Raw genomic sequence first — 18,197 nt, forward strand, 5'->3', positions numbered from 1 at the left:
CAACGCAGCCAAATCAATACTTCAATCAGTGTGTGGTGAACAGAGGTGGTGGTGGTGGTGGAGGCAGGGGTGGAGTGGATATAAAAAGAAGGCAGAAAGGTTGAATTGGAGAGAAGAAAGTGAGAGACTTCGTTGTAGTGATTTGATGTAAAGCAGAGCACAGTGAGCCACGTACCTGCTGGCATAGTGTTCAATCCTGCTGTGCGTGTCTGCGTGGGGCAGCTTAGGTGAGGAGCACGGCCTGGAAACAACAGAAGCCAATGTCAATACCTCACCAAGGCATTACTAACACACTCCGAGTGTGAATGAGCAGTTGCTGAAAAAAACAAACAAAAAAAAACTTAATTCACACATATTCCTATAATCCTGAAGAAGAGAGTTTTGTTTGGAAAACTTTCTTGTTTGGATCCAAACAAGAAGAAACAGATTTGTTTCACAGTGAAGAAAAGTAAATTTATTCAAGTGCCCAACTTAAACACAACTTAGAGTGTTTCCACTCTAACGCTACTTTACACCCTTACTTTGCATATCAAGATTTTACACACAAACACATGACGATGTTAAATTATGATGCACTTCATTTGATTTAACTGTTGGTTCTTGACATTTCTGGCTCGTTATGCTTTGAAGTCAAGCAACACCTTCTGATGAGTCTTTATCACAGTTTGCATATGTGTATGAGCTCTGAGTGGTTCAGGATCTGGAGTGAGGAGATCTGACAGGAGCGAATTTACTGATTTGGAGGCTCCAGGCAAACCCTGTCTTGCTTTATTTTCACCCTTTATCTGATTGGAAAAGTACTCAAAACCTTTATTTCTTTAGTAAAACTATTAATAGTGCGCAGCAAGTTAAAGTCAAAGTCATGCATTCAATTTTTAAGGATTGGCAAAGAAGTATTATTAGCACAATGTACTTAGGACCTAGAGTTGTCTTGCTTTGGTCTGAATCAGGGACTAATTTTGTTCCACGGTTGCATAATTGCTTAGAGTTGGTTCATGTTCTCACGGCAGCATTTACAAGCAGACAAGATAAAATGCCTTGTGTGAGAAAGCTGCTCTTGATTGGTCAGAATTTTCATGTGGAAAAATCCAGGAAGTAAACAAAACGTTGAAGAAAAGTACACTTGCAAGATAAATGTGACACTTTCTAATGTCACAATGGAGGGACAACTACGCAGGTTGATTTTAGCGCTGGTCATTGTGGACTATATTGCTGTCATTGTTCATTTTAGTCAAACCATACAGTTTGAAAATGAGGCGCGGCTCCAACGAGAAAACAATGTTTTGATGCACTGGATGTGCTGAATGTGCATATTAAGGCAGTACAGGAGGAGGTGCACATTAATAATCCTCCAGGACTGTAACATGCTCATGTTTAACCCAAACAATGTGTCATGTGACTGCAGTTGGTTCGGATCGGGGTCGGAACACGTTCTCATCACAAATGAACCACACCAGAGTTCGTTTGTAACCGGATCGAGACCACCTCTTCAAGAAGGTCTCGGTCCAGTTGTTTTGGTGTGCACCCAAGTGTGATTGCTGTGTTCACACCTGCTCAAACGAACCACACTTAGGGGGCAAACAAACTTGAGTTCGATTGAACCAAACCAAACAGTGCAGGTGTAAAAGCAGCCTTAAAGTGTGTTCAAGGTGGAGGCTTGTATTCTTATACAATGCTGGATTGTTTGATGAATAACAATGCATCATATTTTAATTGTTATATTTGTGAGTGAGGGCACTGTCACACAAGTTCATGCAGGTGAGTGGCTATTGCCTGCCCAGGCGATATTTCTGCTGAGTGTGCGCAGTGCAATAAATACTATGAAATATGATGTTATGGGTACATTTTTCATTTACTGGGTTCCATGCCTGTCTCTCTACTTGCTGCCAGCCAGGCAGCATCTCTCATGTGGGTCAGTTTGTATTTTTTATGGCCATTATCATACAATCAGTGCCACAGTGATGATGGCTTTGTAGCTGAAAGAGGTCACTTTCTGTTCATTTTGCCCACATTAAATAAGTTAATTTATCTGTGAATGCCGGTGTTTCTGCTTATTTTTGGATCCTCACCACAACCATGCACCTCTATATATTGTTCAAGATTTTTTTCAGTTGTGCATGCTGCTATTTTTCAACATTTTTTACAATATCAAACAGTATTGGCTGGTTAAAAACAGCAACAATCAATGTCTCCACATGAAGGCTAGCCTGCTTCTTTGCTACTGGTTGAGGCTGTGACTCCACTGGTCAAAGTTCATCACTGTTGAACTCCATGGGATGCAAAGATGCAAATATGATATGCCAATAGATGTGAATGTTTTATTTGACATGGGGTGGGAAGTGAACGGAAGGCGAAAATTCATCAGTGTTAATTTTGTGCATGTGTGAAAAATACCCTAAAAATTTGAACCTGCAACAAATTACCAGTAGTAGTCAGGTAGTATACAGTTTTGTTTTTTGTTTGCGTTGGGGACCTTTTGCAAATCATTTCAGGTCACAATAAGTTAGAATATTAACATAAGAAGAAAAAAAATCTTAGCTGGCAGCCCCAGGCAGGTGTCTACCTTGCCTAATGGTAAAGTCTGCCCCTGGATCTGGAGCATCCAGTTATATATTCAAGAGCTTTTTAATAAGGCAGATCATAAGATGACGATTCACATCAACAGTCTTGACTATGTGGACAAATGTGCAGAGGAAAGCTACTGGATTTATACATTTAATACAACTTTACCCTGGGGGAAATCAAAAAAGGAGTCTTGTTAACATTGATGGTTTCTATGATGTTTTAATGATATATATTTACATAGGGTGCGGCAATATTGCCTTGGCTAGATGCAAGCAACGGCAAAACCCCGAGAGACAGCGATCAGCTCAGCACAGGCAATTTAAATGTCTTCACTTCCAAAGATTCCTCTCACTCTGAATCTTAATGTTGCAACGTTAGGCACTGCACCATGTCAAAAAGCTCTTACTATAACTGTGTGCTCCAGATCTCCTTACACCAGATCCTGTCTCAGTTGTCCTGTACTGGTTTGAGCTCCGAGTTTGCTGATGTGCGGAGATCCCTTCATCCTTATTCTATTTGTAGTTCATCCAAAGAGTGATGTTCTCTTTTTAGTGCGTTTCATCAGTTTTGAGTCATGTAGAGGTAAAACTATCCAACGTTTCACATTTCAGGAGCAAGCATGGATTTGAGAAACATTTTGTGTCGCAGAAGTTTCTTCTTCTCTATCTTGTTAATAACACTGAAGCCTTTCAGATTGATCTTAAAGCTCCCTAGGCTGGAAGCCACCGCAGTAAACTACCCCACAAGGTGTATGTAAAATTTTTAATCAACCTGCTACAACATTAAAATGCTGCTTATACATTGATGCATCAGTAATAATTATACATGGGCAGTAAATATAATAAAACATAATATATTAATATGAGGGATCATTCTGCAGAATAAGTGCTTTTACTTTTGATAAACATGTCTATGTGGCCTCCACCACTGGAGTCTCATCTCCAGCTCGTGTAATGTTTGAGGTCATAAAAGGTGACCCTAACAGTGACACAATCAGCCGAAACATGAACCCACAATCATGCTAAATCTTCCCGGGTACTGTCGTAGCCCTGAGCGATGCTTCTTGATGATCTCATGGATTTTTGTCTCATCGCTCTTATTTTTCCCTTTGGGTGAGACTCGCTCATGTGAACAGAGCATCTGAGCCAGACTGAGATCACAGGAATAACATTATGTTAATTCTGAACACAGAGATGTCCCTTTAACCCAAACTCAGCAAGTGAGAGCGGCCAAAAAATATCAGAGCGCGATAATTAGCCCGCAACAGCAGGAGTTTGAATGGGCGAAAGTGATAGATGACAGAAAAACAGAGACAAAAGAGAGACGTCTGTGTTTGTGTGTGGGACTCACGTCTCAGATCTCTCGGCTTCCAGCACAGATTGCACCGGCAGGTAACCTCTCTGCGGGTGCTTGGTGAAGTACTGCTTCGACCTGAACTTATTCTTCAGAGTCTTGGCAAAGTCCCTCATCTTCTCCCCCGAGGTTGTCTGGAGTTGTGATTTAGGAGGCGATGAGGTTGGTGGGGTGGAGAAGGGGTGAGAGGTGGCAGTGGTGGAAAAGGTTGGAGACAAATTACATCGCTTAAGAATTCGTGAAAATGTTGCTTTCTAGAAAATGACCTCATATGAAATTTGTTCACTCTGTCTGGGCACTGATTTGTCTTGACTTCAGATGACTAAGTTATTCCTCCATCTGATTTCTTATTCAGTTTCTGCTGCTCTGTCTGCTTCCTCTCTTCATTATCCATCTCTGGCTCTCTTGTTTCCAGCACTCTCTCTATCATAGTAGAAATCTATGGGCGCCTGCCTGCCTCACAGGTGTGAAAAACTGTAGCTGGCTAATATAAAATATTGTCCAGTAAAGAAAAAAATCATTGTACAGATGGCCTTTTGCCACGTTTTACAGTTCAGAATTGATTAGAGATTAAATCTGGCACCATCTCAGTCCACTCCAGCACTCCGGCTACAGCTACTCCTTAGGAATTAACTCCACTATGGAGCCTGTACATGCAATCGCTTAAGACTCTGGTTTTATTGGGGTTTAGTGCACAGTGTGTGCTCCAAATAGCACTTTATGCGTGCCCTTTGTGAGCCAAAAAGGATGTTACTGTTGAGTGGTACTCAATCTCTGCATACTATGGATTTGGACGAAGCGGTGTAAGCATACCTAACGGTATACACTTAGAGATGATAGAGGTCTTACGGTGGAGAGGGGGCTAATCTATGTCTGGCAGCAGGAATCAGGAGACTGTAGTATTTTTTTGAGCACAGCTGAGTTTCATTTGTCCCTAGAGCCTTGAATTTGTATTCCGTTAAAGCACAAGATAATGTTTGTCTTACTGGTGTGTAGTACTCCATGATGGGGTAGTGCAGCTTCTTTCCCTTGGTAGTGCGGCCGGTTAGAAAACATGTCTGGCAGATGTCCACATTGAACTGCTTCAGACTGCGATACCTGTCAAGATCAATATAACAGCGAGGCTGAACTGATGCAAGAGAACTAAGCAGAGTAGAGCCGTGTGTGTGTGTCTGTGTGTGTGTGTGTGTGTGTGTGTGCGTGTGTAGACTAAAGGGTTGGCGCATGTCTGTGTCTCTTATTTATAAGCTTCCACAGATCCTTGTGCTCCAAACTGGGGTGAATGCAAACACTGTGGCCTGTTAAATTAGTAACTGTATCCAATAACAAATGATGTATTATGATCACTTTCAGCCATGTGCTTTATGATAATGTTTAAACACAGAAAAAGGAATGTGAATTTAATATTTTAATACAATATCCATTGGACATACAGACAAATAATATATGTGCAAGATTTTATGATAATAAAACATACAGTCTGTACAATATTCATTTTTTTCAAGGCAAGTTTTCTGTCAGGGATCAAACATGATGCTTGAAGTTTGCCTCAATAAATTCACATTACTGTGCAGCTGCTCAACTTATTATTATCATACATTATATCTAACTTTCAGCATCTCCAACAAGCTTTTATCTTTTATATACATATATATAATGAAAACACCAGCTGCCACAATTAAAACAGATTTTGTTGCTTCTCAATTTTGACTTTCTAAATGTCTCCACAAGTAATATTCTTACTCCTCTAATTATTAAAGCTGCTGCTGGTAACTTTTGTTAAAATTACTTTTTGTCATATTTGCTGTCACTGTATCCACACAGCAGGGCGTGAGACAGATAATCTGTGAATCTGTGCCTCTGTAATGCTTCTACTGGCCTTACTGCACATGAATGTGAACAGCCAATCAGAGCAAAGGAATCTCTAATGCAGCTGTCAATCATGTCAATCACTGCTTGTGAACTGCAGTCAAACTGTCAGACTAGGCAGCACTGATCAAATATGAATCAAGATTCTTTTGACCGTTTACTTCACCCTATAGTCACTGAAGTGAATACTGGATCCACTTTTCACAAGCACCAACCCCTCTAAACACTCTGACACTGAGATAGCAATATTTCAGACAAACAAATCAGGAGAAAATTAACTTTGTTCGAGACATTTCTCTGTTTTAGCGACATACTGTCGTGAGATCTGGCAACAACTGATGTGATCTTACACCCTGTTGATAAGAGACATTAAGCCAGCAGATAAAAACAAGCGGCAAAATAAAGAGCAAACATTAAATTTTAACATATAAAGTTGAAAAGCTGTATTGTATTGAATCTGATTTCATCCATCCAAATGACATTTACCACACTTCCAGGTGGGCGTATGTGGGGGAGAGACATTCACACCCACATATGAGACTGGAAATGTTTCATACCCTTGGCGCAGCTTGTAATAAGGTATCTTCTGTTATAGAGTATCTTCGGCAAGGCTTAAAGCGAGCCAATCTAAACGCTAATGGTGTCATTATATTACATTGTACAATATTTCAAAATTAAAAAAAAAAGTTTTAAAAAATTGTCAATTTATGTCATGTTAGAGGCTTTTATTTAAATTTCGCCTCTGCACAAGCATAATTTAAGAGACATCAATATGTGCTGCTCGCACACCTAATTTGACAAATGTACCAATTACTGTTCTGTCACTGACTTCTGCCTCTAATTTTTTTCAGCAGAAAAACACGGCAGCTTTTCAGAAAGTTTTTTTTAGTCCTGCAAAATGATCCACGGAAATAAGTTTCTGAATATATATCTGAAGATAGAAGTAGTCCATACAGTTGGAGAGTGTGATTGCATTTCACATTTGCAGTGCTAAGTTAAAATGGTTGTACACAGAGGTCTGATAATTTGAAGAGTTGGTGAATTATCAAGCAAACTGAAGGTGAAAACTGAGCTTACAAACAATACGCTGGATTTGCACTACTTGTTTCCACCTACAAACTCAGCCACCTCACTTTTGTAATTTTCTAGCCAAGTAGTCAGGGATGATAACCACTTTTGTCCATAGTGAAATATCTCAACAACTACTGGATGGATTGCTGTGATTTTATTTGTCCAAAACTTTGGTACACTACCAAAATACCTGCAAAACAAATGCTATTCCCATCAAACTCATCTGTACATGTTTTTAGTGCTTATTAACATGCCAACGCATTAAACTAATCAATCACTTCCTTTTCTATAAATACTTGTCTATTGTCACGTTACACTTGCACATTAAACACACTCTCATAACTGCTAAATCCAGACAATTTTAATCTACCTAATGTGTGTTTTCAGGTTGTGTATGTGCATATTTTCCCCTTTAACAGCATTCTCACTTATACAGCTTGATCTTTTCTTTTTTATGTGATGTTGCAATAGCTCACTGTGATCACAAGAGTAATTTTATATCGTGTTATGTTAGGTGAGAGTTATATGTCTTGCCTACCTGAAGCCCTTGATGGGACACTGTTTGCAGACGTAACATTTGGCCTGGTGCTTGGTCGACTCTGCAGCAGCCACACGGTGGAGGACAGGCAGCCAAACCATCGACTGGGGCTCCAGGCTCATCCACTCCAGGAAGTGAGAAACCTCAATGGCAGGTTTCCCTGGGGCCTTCAAAAAGGAAGGTGGGAGGACAGAAAAAAGCAGTGCAGGAGACTGTAAACAATCCAAATATAGACCAACAGCAGGGCAGGTACATGAAGTAATGAGAGGAGAAAGTGTGCTTCCTCTCCAAAGGTGGTCCAGCAGTGAGCAACGGGGAATCAAAGAGAATACAAAAGATAAAAAGGGGAATGAGAGGGTGAAAGATGTTCTTCACTGTGGGGTTTTTTTTTTTTTGCTTTTATGCAACTGCTTAAACAATCATAAGGATAAAACATAGCAGACATAACTTCTGTGTCTGTGTGTAAGCTGTATGTTTGTGTTTATGTGTCTGCATGCGCGCCGTCTCTCCCGCAGACACCTTGTTGAGAATTCCAGAAAGTGGGATAAAAAGGAAGTCAACCTAATAAAAGAATGACTCGCCAAGCGCTGAAAATCCGTGATGTGCTAAATTCTCATTAAGTCTGCATCAGAGATGCATTAAGAGGTTGATTTCCCTGGGGCTTCCTCCACCGCTCAAGCAGAGTAGCATAATAAATGTGTGTGTGTGTATGTGTGTGTGCGTACTGATCACACAGACTGAGGTGTACAGAGGTACTGAGTCTCCCGGGGATGAAGGAGCTCCTCTCTGGTAGTAAAGTAGCCAGCTCCATGTGGGAGGTCAAATAGCAGCTCCTCGCGTACCGAACACCTGGAACTGACTATGCTGAGCACGCCGCCACATCTCAAGGCAGCACGCTGAACAGATGGGATGCTTTAAACATCAATGGAAAAGTAGAGTGATAAACATTTAGTTATCCATCGAAACTCTGCTTTCTGCACCATATATCCACTAAACTGTGTTTGTGTATCAAGAATAAATGTGCACTTTTCTCAAAATATAACAATATTTACTACATGTTAAGTTATTCCTGCTGTAAACCAATGCTTCTGCATGTTCAGTCATATTGTTCTGTATAACCGTCTTACTCTGCGTATTCCCTGTCCCAAGTCGATCCATCTGCTTCCCTGCCAGCAAAGTCAAAAGCTACGTTCACATTACAAGCAAATGTGGCTCAAATCCAATTCTTTTGCTCTCCTGTGACACAGATCTGAATTTTTCATAGTGTGGACACAGAAATCAGACTTTTTCCAATCAGATCTGGCCACGTTCATATGCGGTCCTAAATCCAGTACCTATCCAAACACTGGCCATGCAACCATTGTGAGAATATCCTATCAGATTTAACCTATACATCCATGGTTTTTCCATGTCATACTTCACTGTGCAAACACATAACACTCATACAGAGTCAGAGCTGTTTGTTGAAACTACCAAAGGCTGCAGTAGTGGTAGCACCGCTGTGGTAGGCTGTCCAAGTCAACAACTAATAGAGTCCAACTGCCAGACGCTTTCTGATGGAGACAACTTGCCTACATACCACGACACTGTTTTTGTGAGGCGCCAACAGAGATAGCCCTATCAGAATGTGGCCCTTGATATCCTAGAGTTTGAGAAACTCCTCCTCCATGAAACCTGCAACATTGTGGCCCCACCACTCTTGACTCCTGACTACTAGCAATAGCTGTTAATAGAGCTAAGGCTGTTGCCTTCCTTTGTCATCTTACCCTCATGCCATTGTTCTGATGGCTCATAATCCTGTAGCCTCAGTATTTCGAAAAATGTCCCATTGGACCTGTTCAATCCCTAGCTCATCTGGTCCACATGTCCTTGAAGTATCCTTGGACAAGATACTGAACCCCGAAATTACTCCCAATGGCTGCTCTATTGGTGCATGAGTGCGTGTGAATAGGTTACTGAGTAGCAGGTGGCACCATGTATGCTAGCCTCGGCCACCAGTGTGTGACTGTGTGTGTGAATGTGACATGTAGTGTCACTTTGAGTGGCCAGAGGACCAGAAAAGCACTGTACAAGTGCAGTCCATGCTCTGCAAATAGCACCCTCTCCCAAATGAAAGCACATGGCTAATTACTACACACAATGATGAAGATCTGATGACTTCATTCTGCATAAAAATATGATATGAAATACGACAGATTTTCATCTGACTTCTGCAGCAAATCATTCAGAAGATGAACATTAGCACATCATACCTGTGTCTCTCAGATGTGACATTTTTGTTGTTCTAATGTGAATGTATGTGACATTATTGGTTGCATGTGAGCCGTTTTAGGGCAGAGACATTCAAACTGATGTCACACATGGGTCACTATAAAGATGAATGCAAACAGGCAAAAAGACTGAATCTGGGGGAATAATCAGAATTGAGCATTAAGCCTTGAGATGTGTTTCTCTAGAAACTGATGTCACTCATTTGCAAACCAAAGTGATAAATGGGCGAACGGGTCACCCCCCAATTGGCATTACATGGATATTTCATCTGCAACTAAATGTCCTAACATGGAGCAAATGGAGAAAGGAATTGATTTTAATCAGCCGTAGCTGATACAGAAAGCATGGACCAGAATAGACTGTGTATAATTAAGATCTGCCTCTGAAAATGAGGGAATTAAAAGGCTTTGCATAGGCCACCTTCCAAAAAAAGCTGTGGCCTGCTCCTAACAACTAATTATCTGGTGTCCCAAACTGAATGTCACAAGGTAAACTTCCTGCAACCTGAGTCCAACATACAACTTGAAGACACATTCAGAACAAGCAAAGGAGAGAAAGACAAAGTAATTCATGCTTTGAACATGTCTCGTCATTAGCTCTTGCTCTGCGCTGCTGGACTCTGTGACCTCGCTCCATCATATCAATATTCCAATAGATCATATTCTACAAGCAACTTTCTAATTTAAACTTCTTGGACATCACTTACAGTCCATGTATGGCTAAAAACATCATGCATTATCTACCACTGACTGTACTTCATGTGCATTAAAAGCAATGCAGTGCAATATTAATGCGATGTAATGTTTGTGAGGCAACACTCTGAATATGGGTGGTGCAGTTGGGACTTCTTTAGGTAAAATAATTATAACTTCTCCATTTCCTCGGAAGTAAACTCAGATTGTGCTGATGTCAGTGACACACAATGGGCTTCACACAGCTGACATCATAATTCTTTCATACATGGTTTCTGATGGAAGTCATGTAAAGGCAAATGTTTGATTTTGCCATTCATTTTTAATTTTTCTTTAAACTTCAGTTTCTGTATTTATAGCTCTGCCTTGAACAAGTTCTGTTCTTATTATCTGGAGGTCACTCATCATTCTCCTTTACAGTAATTCATAGATTAGAGCGTACACTCGTATACTGAGAAGATTTGAGATACATCCCTATACTGCAACGGCATTAATAAGTGGGTTTTGAAGGTTGACTTCCAATTTTTTGTTTGGGCACTCAAGCCATTAATTTAAGTGCTGAGGCTAGCACAATCGAGTCATACAATACTCTCAAGTGACGGGAAAAGTACTCAAATCTTTTACTTCGGTAATAACAATACTACAGTGTAGACATACTGTTACAAGTAAAACATGAAATTACTCAAGTAAAAGTACAAAAGTACTAGTATCAAAATATACTTAAGAGTACGAAAAGTAAAAGTACGCATTATGCAGAATAACACATTTCAGAAAAAAATTATATTGCTGGGTTATAATTATTGATGCATTAAAGTGTTCATCACTTTATTGTTGCAGCTGGTAGAGATGGAGCTAATTTGGACTACCTTTTTAACAGCTCTGTTGCTGGACGTTAACCTACAATGATATACCATCTGATTTACAGTTTGTATTAATAATATGAATCTTCAAAGTAAGTAAGGCTATCAAAAAATATGGTGGTGTAAAAAGTACAATATTTCTTGCTGATATGTTGTGGCATAAAAGTATAAAGGCACAGAAAATGGAAATACTTAAGTATAGAACACGTACCTTCGTACATTTCAATTAGGTAAATGTACTGAGTTACATCAAGAGATGGGGGGCTCTAGTCACATGACTTGACTTGAGTCAAACATTTGAGGACTTGTGACTTCATGAAATACTTGATTTGACTTTGAATTGGTATTGGTGAATTGAGACTTGACTTAGACTTGAAATTAATTGGCTTTTGGTAGAAATATTACAATATTTCTAAAAGTTAGACAGAGCAGTTGCGTGTGTTTTTTTAAAAACATGATTGGGTGATTTCTAGTGCAGTGTGCGAAAACCTGGCAACCTACCAAAACGCAGCACACTTGCAAAGGCCAACAATGCATGACGCAGCTTGTCCAAAAATAATAAAATTGGGATTCAAGGATTGTGTGTCAATGACAATAGTGAGAACAGAATAGTGGTATGCAAGGTCCGCAGCTCAAAAATCTGTGACGTGGTCACTATAACATCCAATTTCATCCGTCACTGCAAAACCTGCAATGAAAAGCTGATTGAGTGTGTCTTTAGCTTACTGGCTGAACAAAAGTTAGCTAGAAAGCTAATGTTTGACAAGATCATCAGCATTTCATAAGAAATGACTTATGACTTGCTTTACCTGAGCAGTTACTTGACTTGTCTTGCTTGATTCTCACCACAGTAACTTGGGACTTGCTTGAGACTTGAAGACCTGCACATGTGTGACTTACTTCCATGTCTGGTTACATCCACCACTGTCAGTCTTTCACTTGCACCGAACAGGGTTATCACACATTTTCATGAGCAAAATTTTCAATTTTTTTCATGACTATTCAAGGATCCACAACAAAGATTTTTCTTTTCTTGCCCCACGTGCCCAGCGTTTTTCAAGCAAATCAGATTTCAGCTTGCTGACATACAGGAAGGGAGAGACAAACCCAGGTCGAAAACGAAGAAACTTAGTCAAAGGTTAGCAAAAGGTTGTCACACATCGGCTTGTAAGAGCTATGTTACGTTGTTACATTACAGATGATTTCATCTGCTCTTATTGTTCATAGTGTGTGAATGCATGAGGTGCCCTTTCTGTAATACATGTAAGTAATTGTCCTTACCACACGGAAGCAGCTGCGGACGCTGGGCTCCACGTTGCTTCCCCCAAAAGCAGCAACTTCACCCAACTGGCGGGGGATCTGAATGGCTTCGTGGAGCAGCAGGCTGAGGTGACGCTGGTCTGTCAAACCTCCAGGACCAGACACCTGACGGAATAAATCTGCAACCACCAGAAAATACATACAGTAATGTATCAATTATTCAGTATCTAATCTGATTATACACCCGAGTGTAACAGCAGTAATTGCGCGCTGCATTTATATGCATGAACAAGATTATTTGTATTATCATCACATCTACATACATTTCTCCTACACGTCTACATCTGCTAATTTAGAGCATTTGTATTTATTGCTACATGTTCTCAGCTTTGGAAAATGTAAATCAGGATTTTAATTACAAAGACAGGCATTCACAATTTAAAAAGTGTGGCACTCTGAAAAATAAAGGCAAAACTTTAGTGAGACTTTAAAAACTGTTTGCTGTGTTTGTCAATCAAACGTCCACACATCAGTTTTTCATCTATTTCTTAACAATGAGCCTCCAGTCCAAGACATCAGGGTTTACCAAACCTAGTTATGTGGAATAAAACTCACTCCAGTGACATATAGACAGAGACAGAATCAGTATTAGTGGCCTGGCTGGTCTGCTCAGATGAAAGAACTGCATAAGTGGAGTCTTGTCAGGTTTTGAATGAGGCCTTTAGCAAGCTAGCTGGGACTTTCTGCCTGTCACTGAAGAGATGAATGCTGACAGGCGTGTGATGCCGCTGCACAATGCCAGTATAAGCATCCCGTGTACCCCCCCCCCCCTCTGTGTACTTATTCAACCCTACAGGGGACAACACTTGGCTTTAACACCTGCATGTTAAACAGCCTTCTCCATATAGTCCTCATAACCAGAGCTGAGGCGTGTTTGACATTTTAAATGTTCACGTTGAGCTGTTTGATAGAGATGTGTTTTGGGAATGTTTTATGGAGGTATTTCCACCATATAAAGGCCTGTTACATCTGAAACATGCAGCCTGTGATGTAGCAAACCCTGCAGTGACAGACATAATGGTATTCCTGGAGTTGGCTGAAGAAACCTCAATCTATATAAACACTCATTATTAAGTTTGTTTGTGAAGTCTTTAATATATTTTCAGTTTTTACTAGTATGAAACTCTCTTTACTAAATTGGGGTTGCACCATAGACTGTATGAGCATAATAGATGTAGCCAACATGCTGTCACCCACTGGTTTGTGGACTCATTTCAGCTGTCGCCATTCTGAATTTTTGGAGCCAGAAGTAACTAAATTTGAATGAGAGGGTGAAGCTGTGGAGGAGTGAGGGGTGGATCTGACTGGAAGACTAGGGTGACACCTCACAGACAGCCTGTCATTTAAAGTGGATGTGCCCTTAATTATGCATAACTTTAATAGTGTAGATGGTGACCTTGTTTCAAATGTTGTTATCCTGACGTGACTTTAGCCAAAGGGCCTACGTGACTTTAGTCATGGTTTGGTGGAGTTCTGGCTAATTGGGAAAATAACCTGTTGTCTGAGCCGGGTGTCTGAAATTGAATGGCAGGAAATAACAATTGGAAAGTACCTGCAGTACCTACAGTTTTTGAATTTTGAATGGCAGGAACTAACAATTGGAAAGTACCTACAGTACCTACAGTGCTCATGTATCACAATGTTTGTCTGTCTCACACTATAAATTGTCATGATGTACCAAGTCTTGGGCTGTTCTCTTGAGATTAAATGACCCTCAAATGTGCAACTCTGTCTCTGAGCCTCTCTTATTTTAAGTCCTGTTTATGCTACAATACTTTTAGCTTTCAAAATATCCGCATCCGCACTAGCTTTATTTTAATTAACTCATTTCTGGGTTTTAGGACTCAGTCCTAGGGTACTCTGTTATTGAACTTGAGACCATATGATCCTGGGAACATTGGCCCTTTTTAAATAGGAATTGTGCAAATTTGCAGGAAAGCCCAATCAGTCTGTTTTCAGCATTGGCAGTATAAAAACAAAACTGGGGAGTGCAGCGAAATGCCGCCTACCTACTTTTGTTCATACAGAATGCACCTTTTTCAGGGCAATGGGGGGCGTGAGCAAGTAACAAAATGTGTAGCTCAGCGTGTGACATAAACGGTGATGTACTCCGAGGGAAGCCGCGGCTGGTCAGTCCTTCGGCAATTTTCTCATAAGTCGGCCCATCCTTCACTGTTCCCGTCATTTGACGGTTAATGGCCTCTTTGTTTGAGAGGGCAAGGAGGGCACACAATTCCTTGTCTCCCCAGTTGCTCATCTTTACTGTAGTGTCTGTCAGGTTTGCGTCTCCCTCTTGCTCCTAGCTGCTCATTCCTGCTATCAGCTGTTTCCTGTTAGTCCACCGCCAGTGGGTCACACATGCGGTGTCATCAATAGCTCCTCCCACAAGTCATCAACAGCCCCTCCTGTGGCGGAGGGGTGCCTCATTCTTTTTAAACCAAAAAGGTTCCGCCAATATGTTTACCCCTATGTGGCCGAAAATTGGGCACCTCTGATCAACTCGCCAGTCTGGCTCGGCGTGTCTAAACGCACGCATAGATACAGTCCCAAATAAATAAACCACAAGTTTATTATGCTAGCAGCTCTATGAGGCTGAACTGTAAGCTAACATGCTCACAATGACAATGCTATCATGGTCATGATCTTAGTTTAATTTGATAGCATGGTAACATTGTCTAATTATCACTACACACAAGAGGTGACGAGCCTGATTAATCATGACAATCCATCCGACAGTTTTTGAGATATATCAATTTGGATGACAGTGGTAGACCAACTACCTCGATACTGCCTTCCTTAGCCACATGGCTAAAAACAGTACAAAAGTGAGGTAAGTGAGTCTATAAGAGGAAACAAACAATGCAAACCTAGCGTACACATTGTAAGCTCACTTTTAACGAAATCATTTCAGCCTGGACGTTAGTTTGCTTAATAATTTACCACCTCTTAGAAATTTTAAAACTTCATGTACAACTATTTCATCTAAGCCCTTGTTATGTAACTCTGAGACTGAAGGCTGATTTTCTTCCCTCAGGAATAATCAGAAACTTATTTTGGTGGATAACTTTGGAGAACTAAAAACCTTTCCAAATAGACAACATGTTTTTCTGATGAGAAAAATTAGAGGCAGAAGCCAGTGACAGAGCAGTAACTGATGCATTTGTCAAATTAGGTGTGAAAGCAACACATACTGATGTTCGCAAAACTGAGCTTGCGCAGAGGCAAATATTAAATAAAAGCCCCTAACCCACCAGCCACCAAACTCTGGAATAAGTTGCCTCTGCATGTTAGACTGGCCCCTTCACTGCCTGCCTGTACATTCTGTCTAAAAAAACATCTTTATTCCTTGACATAAATTCAACATGAGCATTGCCTCATTGCTTTTATTATTTCATTGTCCTATTGTCTTGTGAACATTTCTTTGTGGGTTTATGGTGTTGTTTTATGATTTTTGTTACTTTGGATTGTACTTTGCTTAACTGCTGTTTTTAAATGTGTTTTATAAATAAATTTTGATTGAATGGGTTGAAAAGTGTAGTATCAAAAATTACTGGTACGATAAAGTCGAGTAAATATTCCTCTCTTAAATCTCAAGCCAAAGACTGGTGATGATGGAATAAACACCCACCATCTGTATCCCAACGTGGGCTGATGCAAATGCTTCAGATTTATTTGCAAATATTATTCCATTGACGTCTGGAGTTGGCAAAAAAACAGGATCAGTCAGTGAAATGACAAACTGTTAAGGCCACCACATGTCTACCTGAACCCAGAAAAAGAAGGCTGACTCACCTCAGGGACCATTCAATTGAAAGCAAATCTGTTACCTCTCAGTCTTTAAGAGCTGACACAGATGGTGTGCCAGGCATGAATAATCCTGGCATGGGTTTGGCAGTGTTGTCTCTGATCTTGTATCAACTACAAGCTGTTCCAGGTACAGCTATCATCAGTTCAAATGCCTATATTTACATGATGGCTTGTGAACTGGGGCTGCAACAGAACAGAATCCTCCAATAAAAGGAGGAAGGGAGCGTCTTAGCTTCTTGGATGACTTGTGAAGAAACATTGGAGTGGGAGCAAAATAAATACACTGTGTGTGAATGGTGTCTTTGGCAAGCAATCCTTTTAAGGCCCCCGGTGTACTTTGTGGACGTAAAGAAAGCTTTCTCCATTATAGCAGCTGACTCATTTCCTCCATTAGGCTAAGTGGATGTCTTTATGTAATACGGGCAATCAAGGCCGTTTTGTTTTGGCTCATTGTTTGCAGTTGAGGAGATGCATTAGGCACATGAGTGAGCATCAGACTCACATTTATACTTCTCTTGGACGTCTGCGTTGCACAAGCTCACCAATCCCATCTTGAAGCTCAGAACTCGCATTTTGCCGTTACGAGCGCTAGTGGAAAGGGAGACAAGAAAGAAGTTGTAAGGTTACAATTTTTGAGCGTTGAATGCACTCAGATCACAGTGTATTGTGGTGCAGTAACGTATTCATTCATTGTCTGAGCCCTGCTGGGAGGGACAAAGTGTGGAGGAATTACTTGGGTCAAAGCTGTACAGTACAGGTCAGTGCAACAGTGTGAAATTGTATTAGAGCACATCCAGGGTACCTAAAGGCACTACAGGGATTTGATAAAGTGTTGAGTCCATGGAGCAATAATAAGCTCACAATGTCACTTACACACAAACACATACATGCATACAACATTAACACACAATTACACACACATCCAGCATCAGAGGTGCTGAATATATAGCATAAATGATCACTGGCCAATGGCAAGGCCAGTGAGATGGACACTGCTGTGCCCTGACCTGAGCCTTAATGGGTCATGTAGCTTTTTTTCTGCTTAGGGAAAAATAAACACACTGTCACCGTTTGTGCATAGATTTCACAGCTCTGGTGCCAACACAGCCACGAAGAATTTATTGGCGAGCTGAGCAGCATTGGCAGAAACCACAGGCTTATCGAGTTAACGTTTGAATCGTTAAGTGAGAAATTAAGAATGTCACATTCATCAGAGAGCATCAGATCAATGAAGTATAAAATTGAATCAAAGAGTGAGTTAAATTTCCAGAGCTGGGATGTTGATTTAAATTTGTGTTTAATAACAAAGTAGGGACAGTGAGCCTCATTTACCAATAGCTTCCTACGTTTTTTCTTAAATTCGTCCTTAAGGAAGGTTCTAAGAGAATTCTACATCGGATTCATGGCGTGTTCTTAAGTTGACATACATGACAGTGACACATAGTGCTGTAATAAAGGTCCTATATCAGGTCTAGAGATGCTGCAGAGCTTGTTGTAATTCTTCAGTGATGCAAAAGGACCCTTTCACTTTACACCAGGTCATTTGAGTGACTGGTGGTATCAAAAATATTGGAGCTTTAGGTACATATACGTTACATACACACAGAGATTCACTATGTGTAATCTCATGTCACCATAAAAACAATTTTTTGACTATTCCTCACACTCCTAGGACACTCTGTCTGCAGATTGTAAGTGGTTCAATGGCTTGTTGTACAGCCATCTATAAAGAGCCACAGTGTGGCTTAAGCTACAATAACAATGTCCAGGCAGAGGGCCAATCATCCCTTCTGAGACACAGCAGAAACAAATCCTCTTTCACACCAACTTTCACCCCCATCTCTGCTCCTG

General features: G+C 40.6%; 1 protein-coding gene across 4 annotated transcripts in view; it reads right to left on the reverse strand.

Annotated features, from left to right (window-relative positions):
• drp2 (dystrophin related protein 2) overlaps positions 1-18,197 on the reverse strand; it is a 197,279-nt gene that overhangs the window by 31,132 nt on the left and 147,950 nt on the right. For all 4 annotated transcript variants that reach the window (XM_078169424.1, XM_078169423.1, XM_033633165.2 and 1 more), the window contains exons 13-18: positions 16,849-16,934; positions 12,501-12,658; positions 7,397-7,563; positions 4,905-5,016; positions 3,916-4,052; positions 176-241 (exon numbers count right to left, since the gene is read on the reverse strand). In XM_078169424.1, coding sequence (XP_078025550.1) covers positions 176-241; positions 3,916-4,052; positions 4,905-5,016; positions 7,397-7,563; positions 12,501-12,658; positions 16,849-16,934 — 726 coding nt within the window. The remainder of the gene's footprint in view (positions 1-175; positions 242-3,915; positions 4,053-4,904; positions 5,017-7,396; positions 7,564-12,500; positions 12,659-16,848; positions 16,935-18,197) is intronic.

The sequence above is a fragment of the Epinephelus lanceolatus genome, chromosome 7 (genome assembly GCF_041903045.1).
Source record: "Epinephelus lanceolatus isolate andai-2023 chromosome 7, ASM4190304v1, whole genome shotgun sequence".
NCBI classification, from domain to species: Eukaryota; Metazoa; Chordata; class Actinopteri; order Perciformes; family Serranidae; genus Epinephelus; species Epinephelus lanceolatus.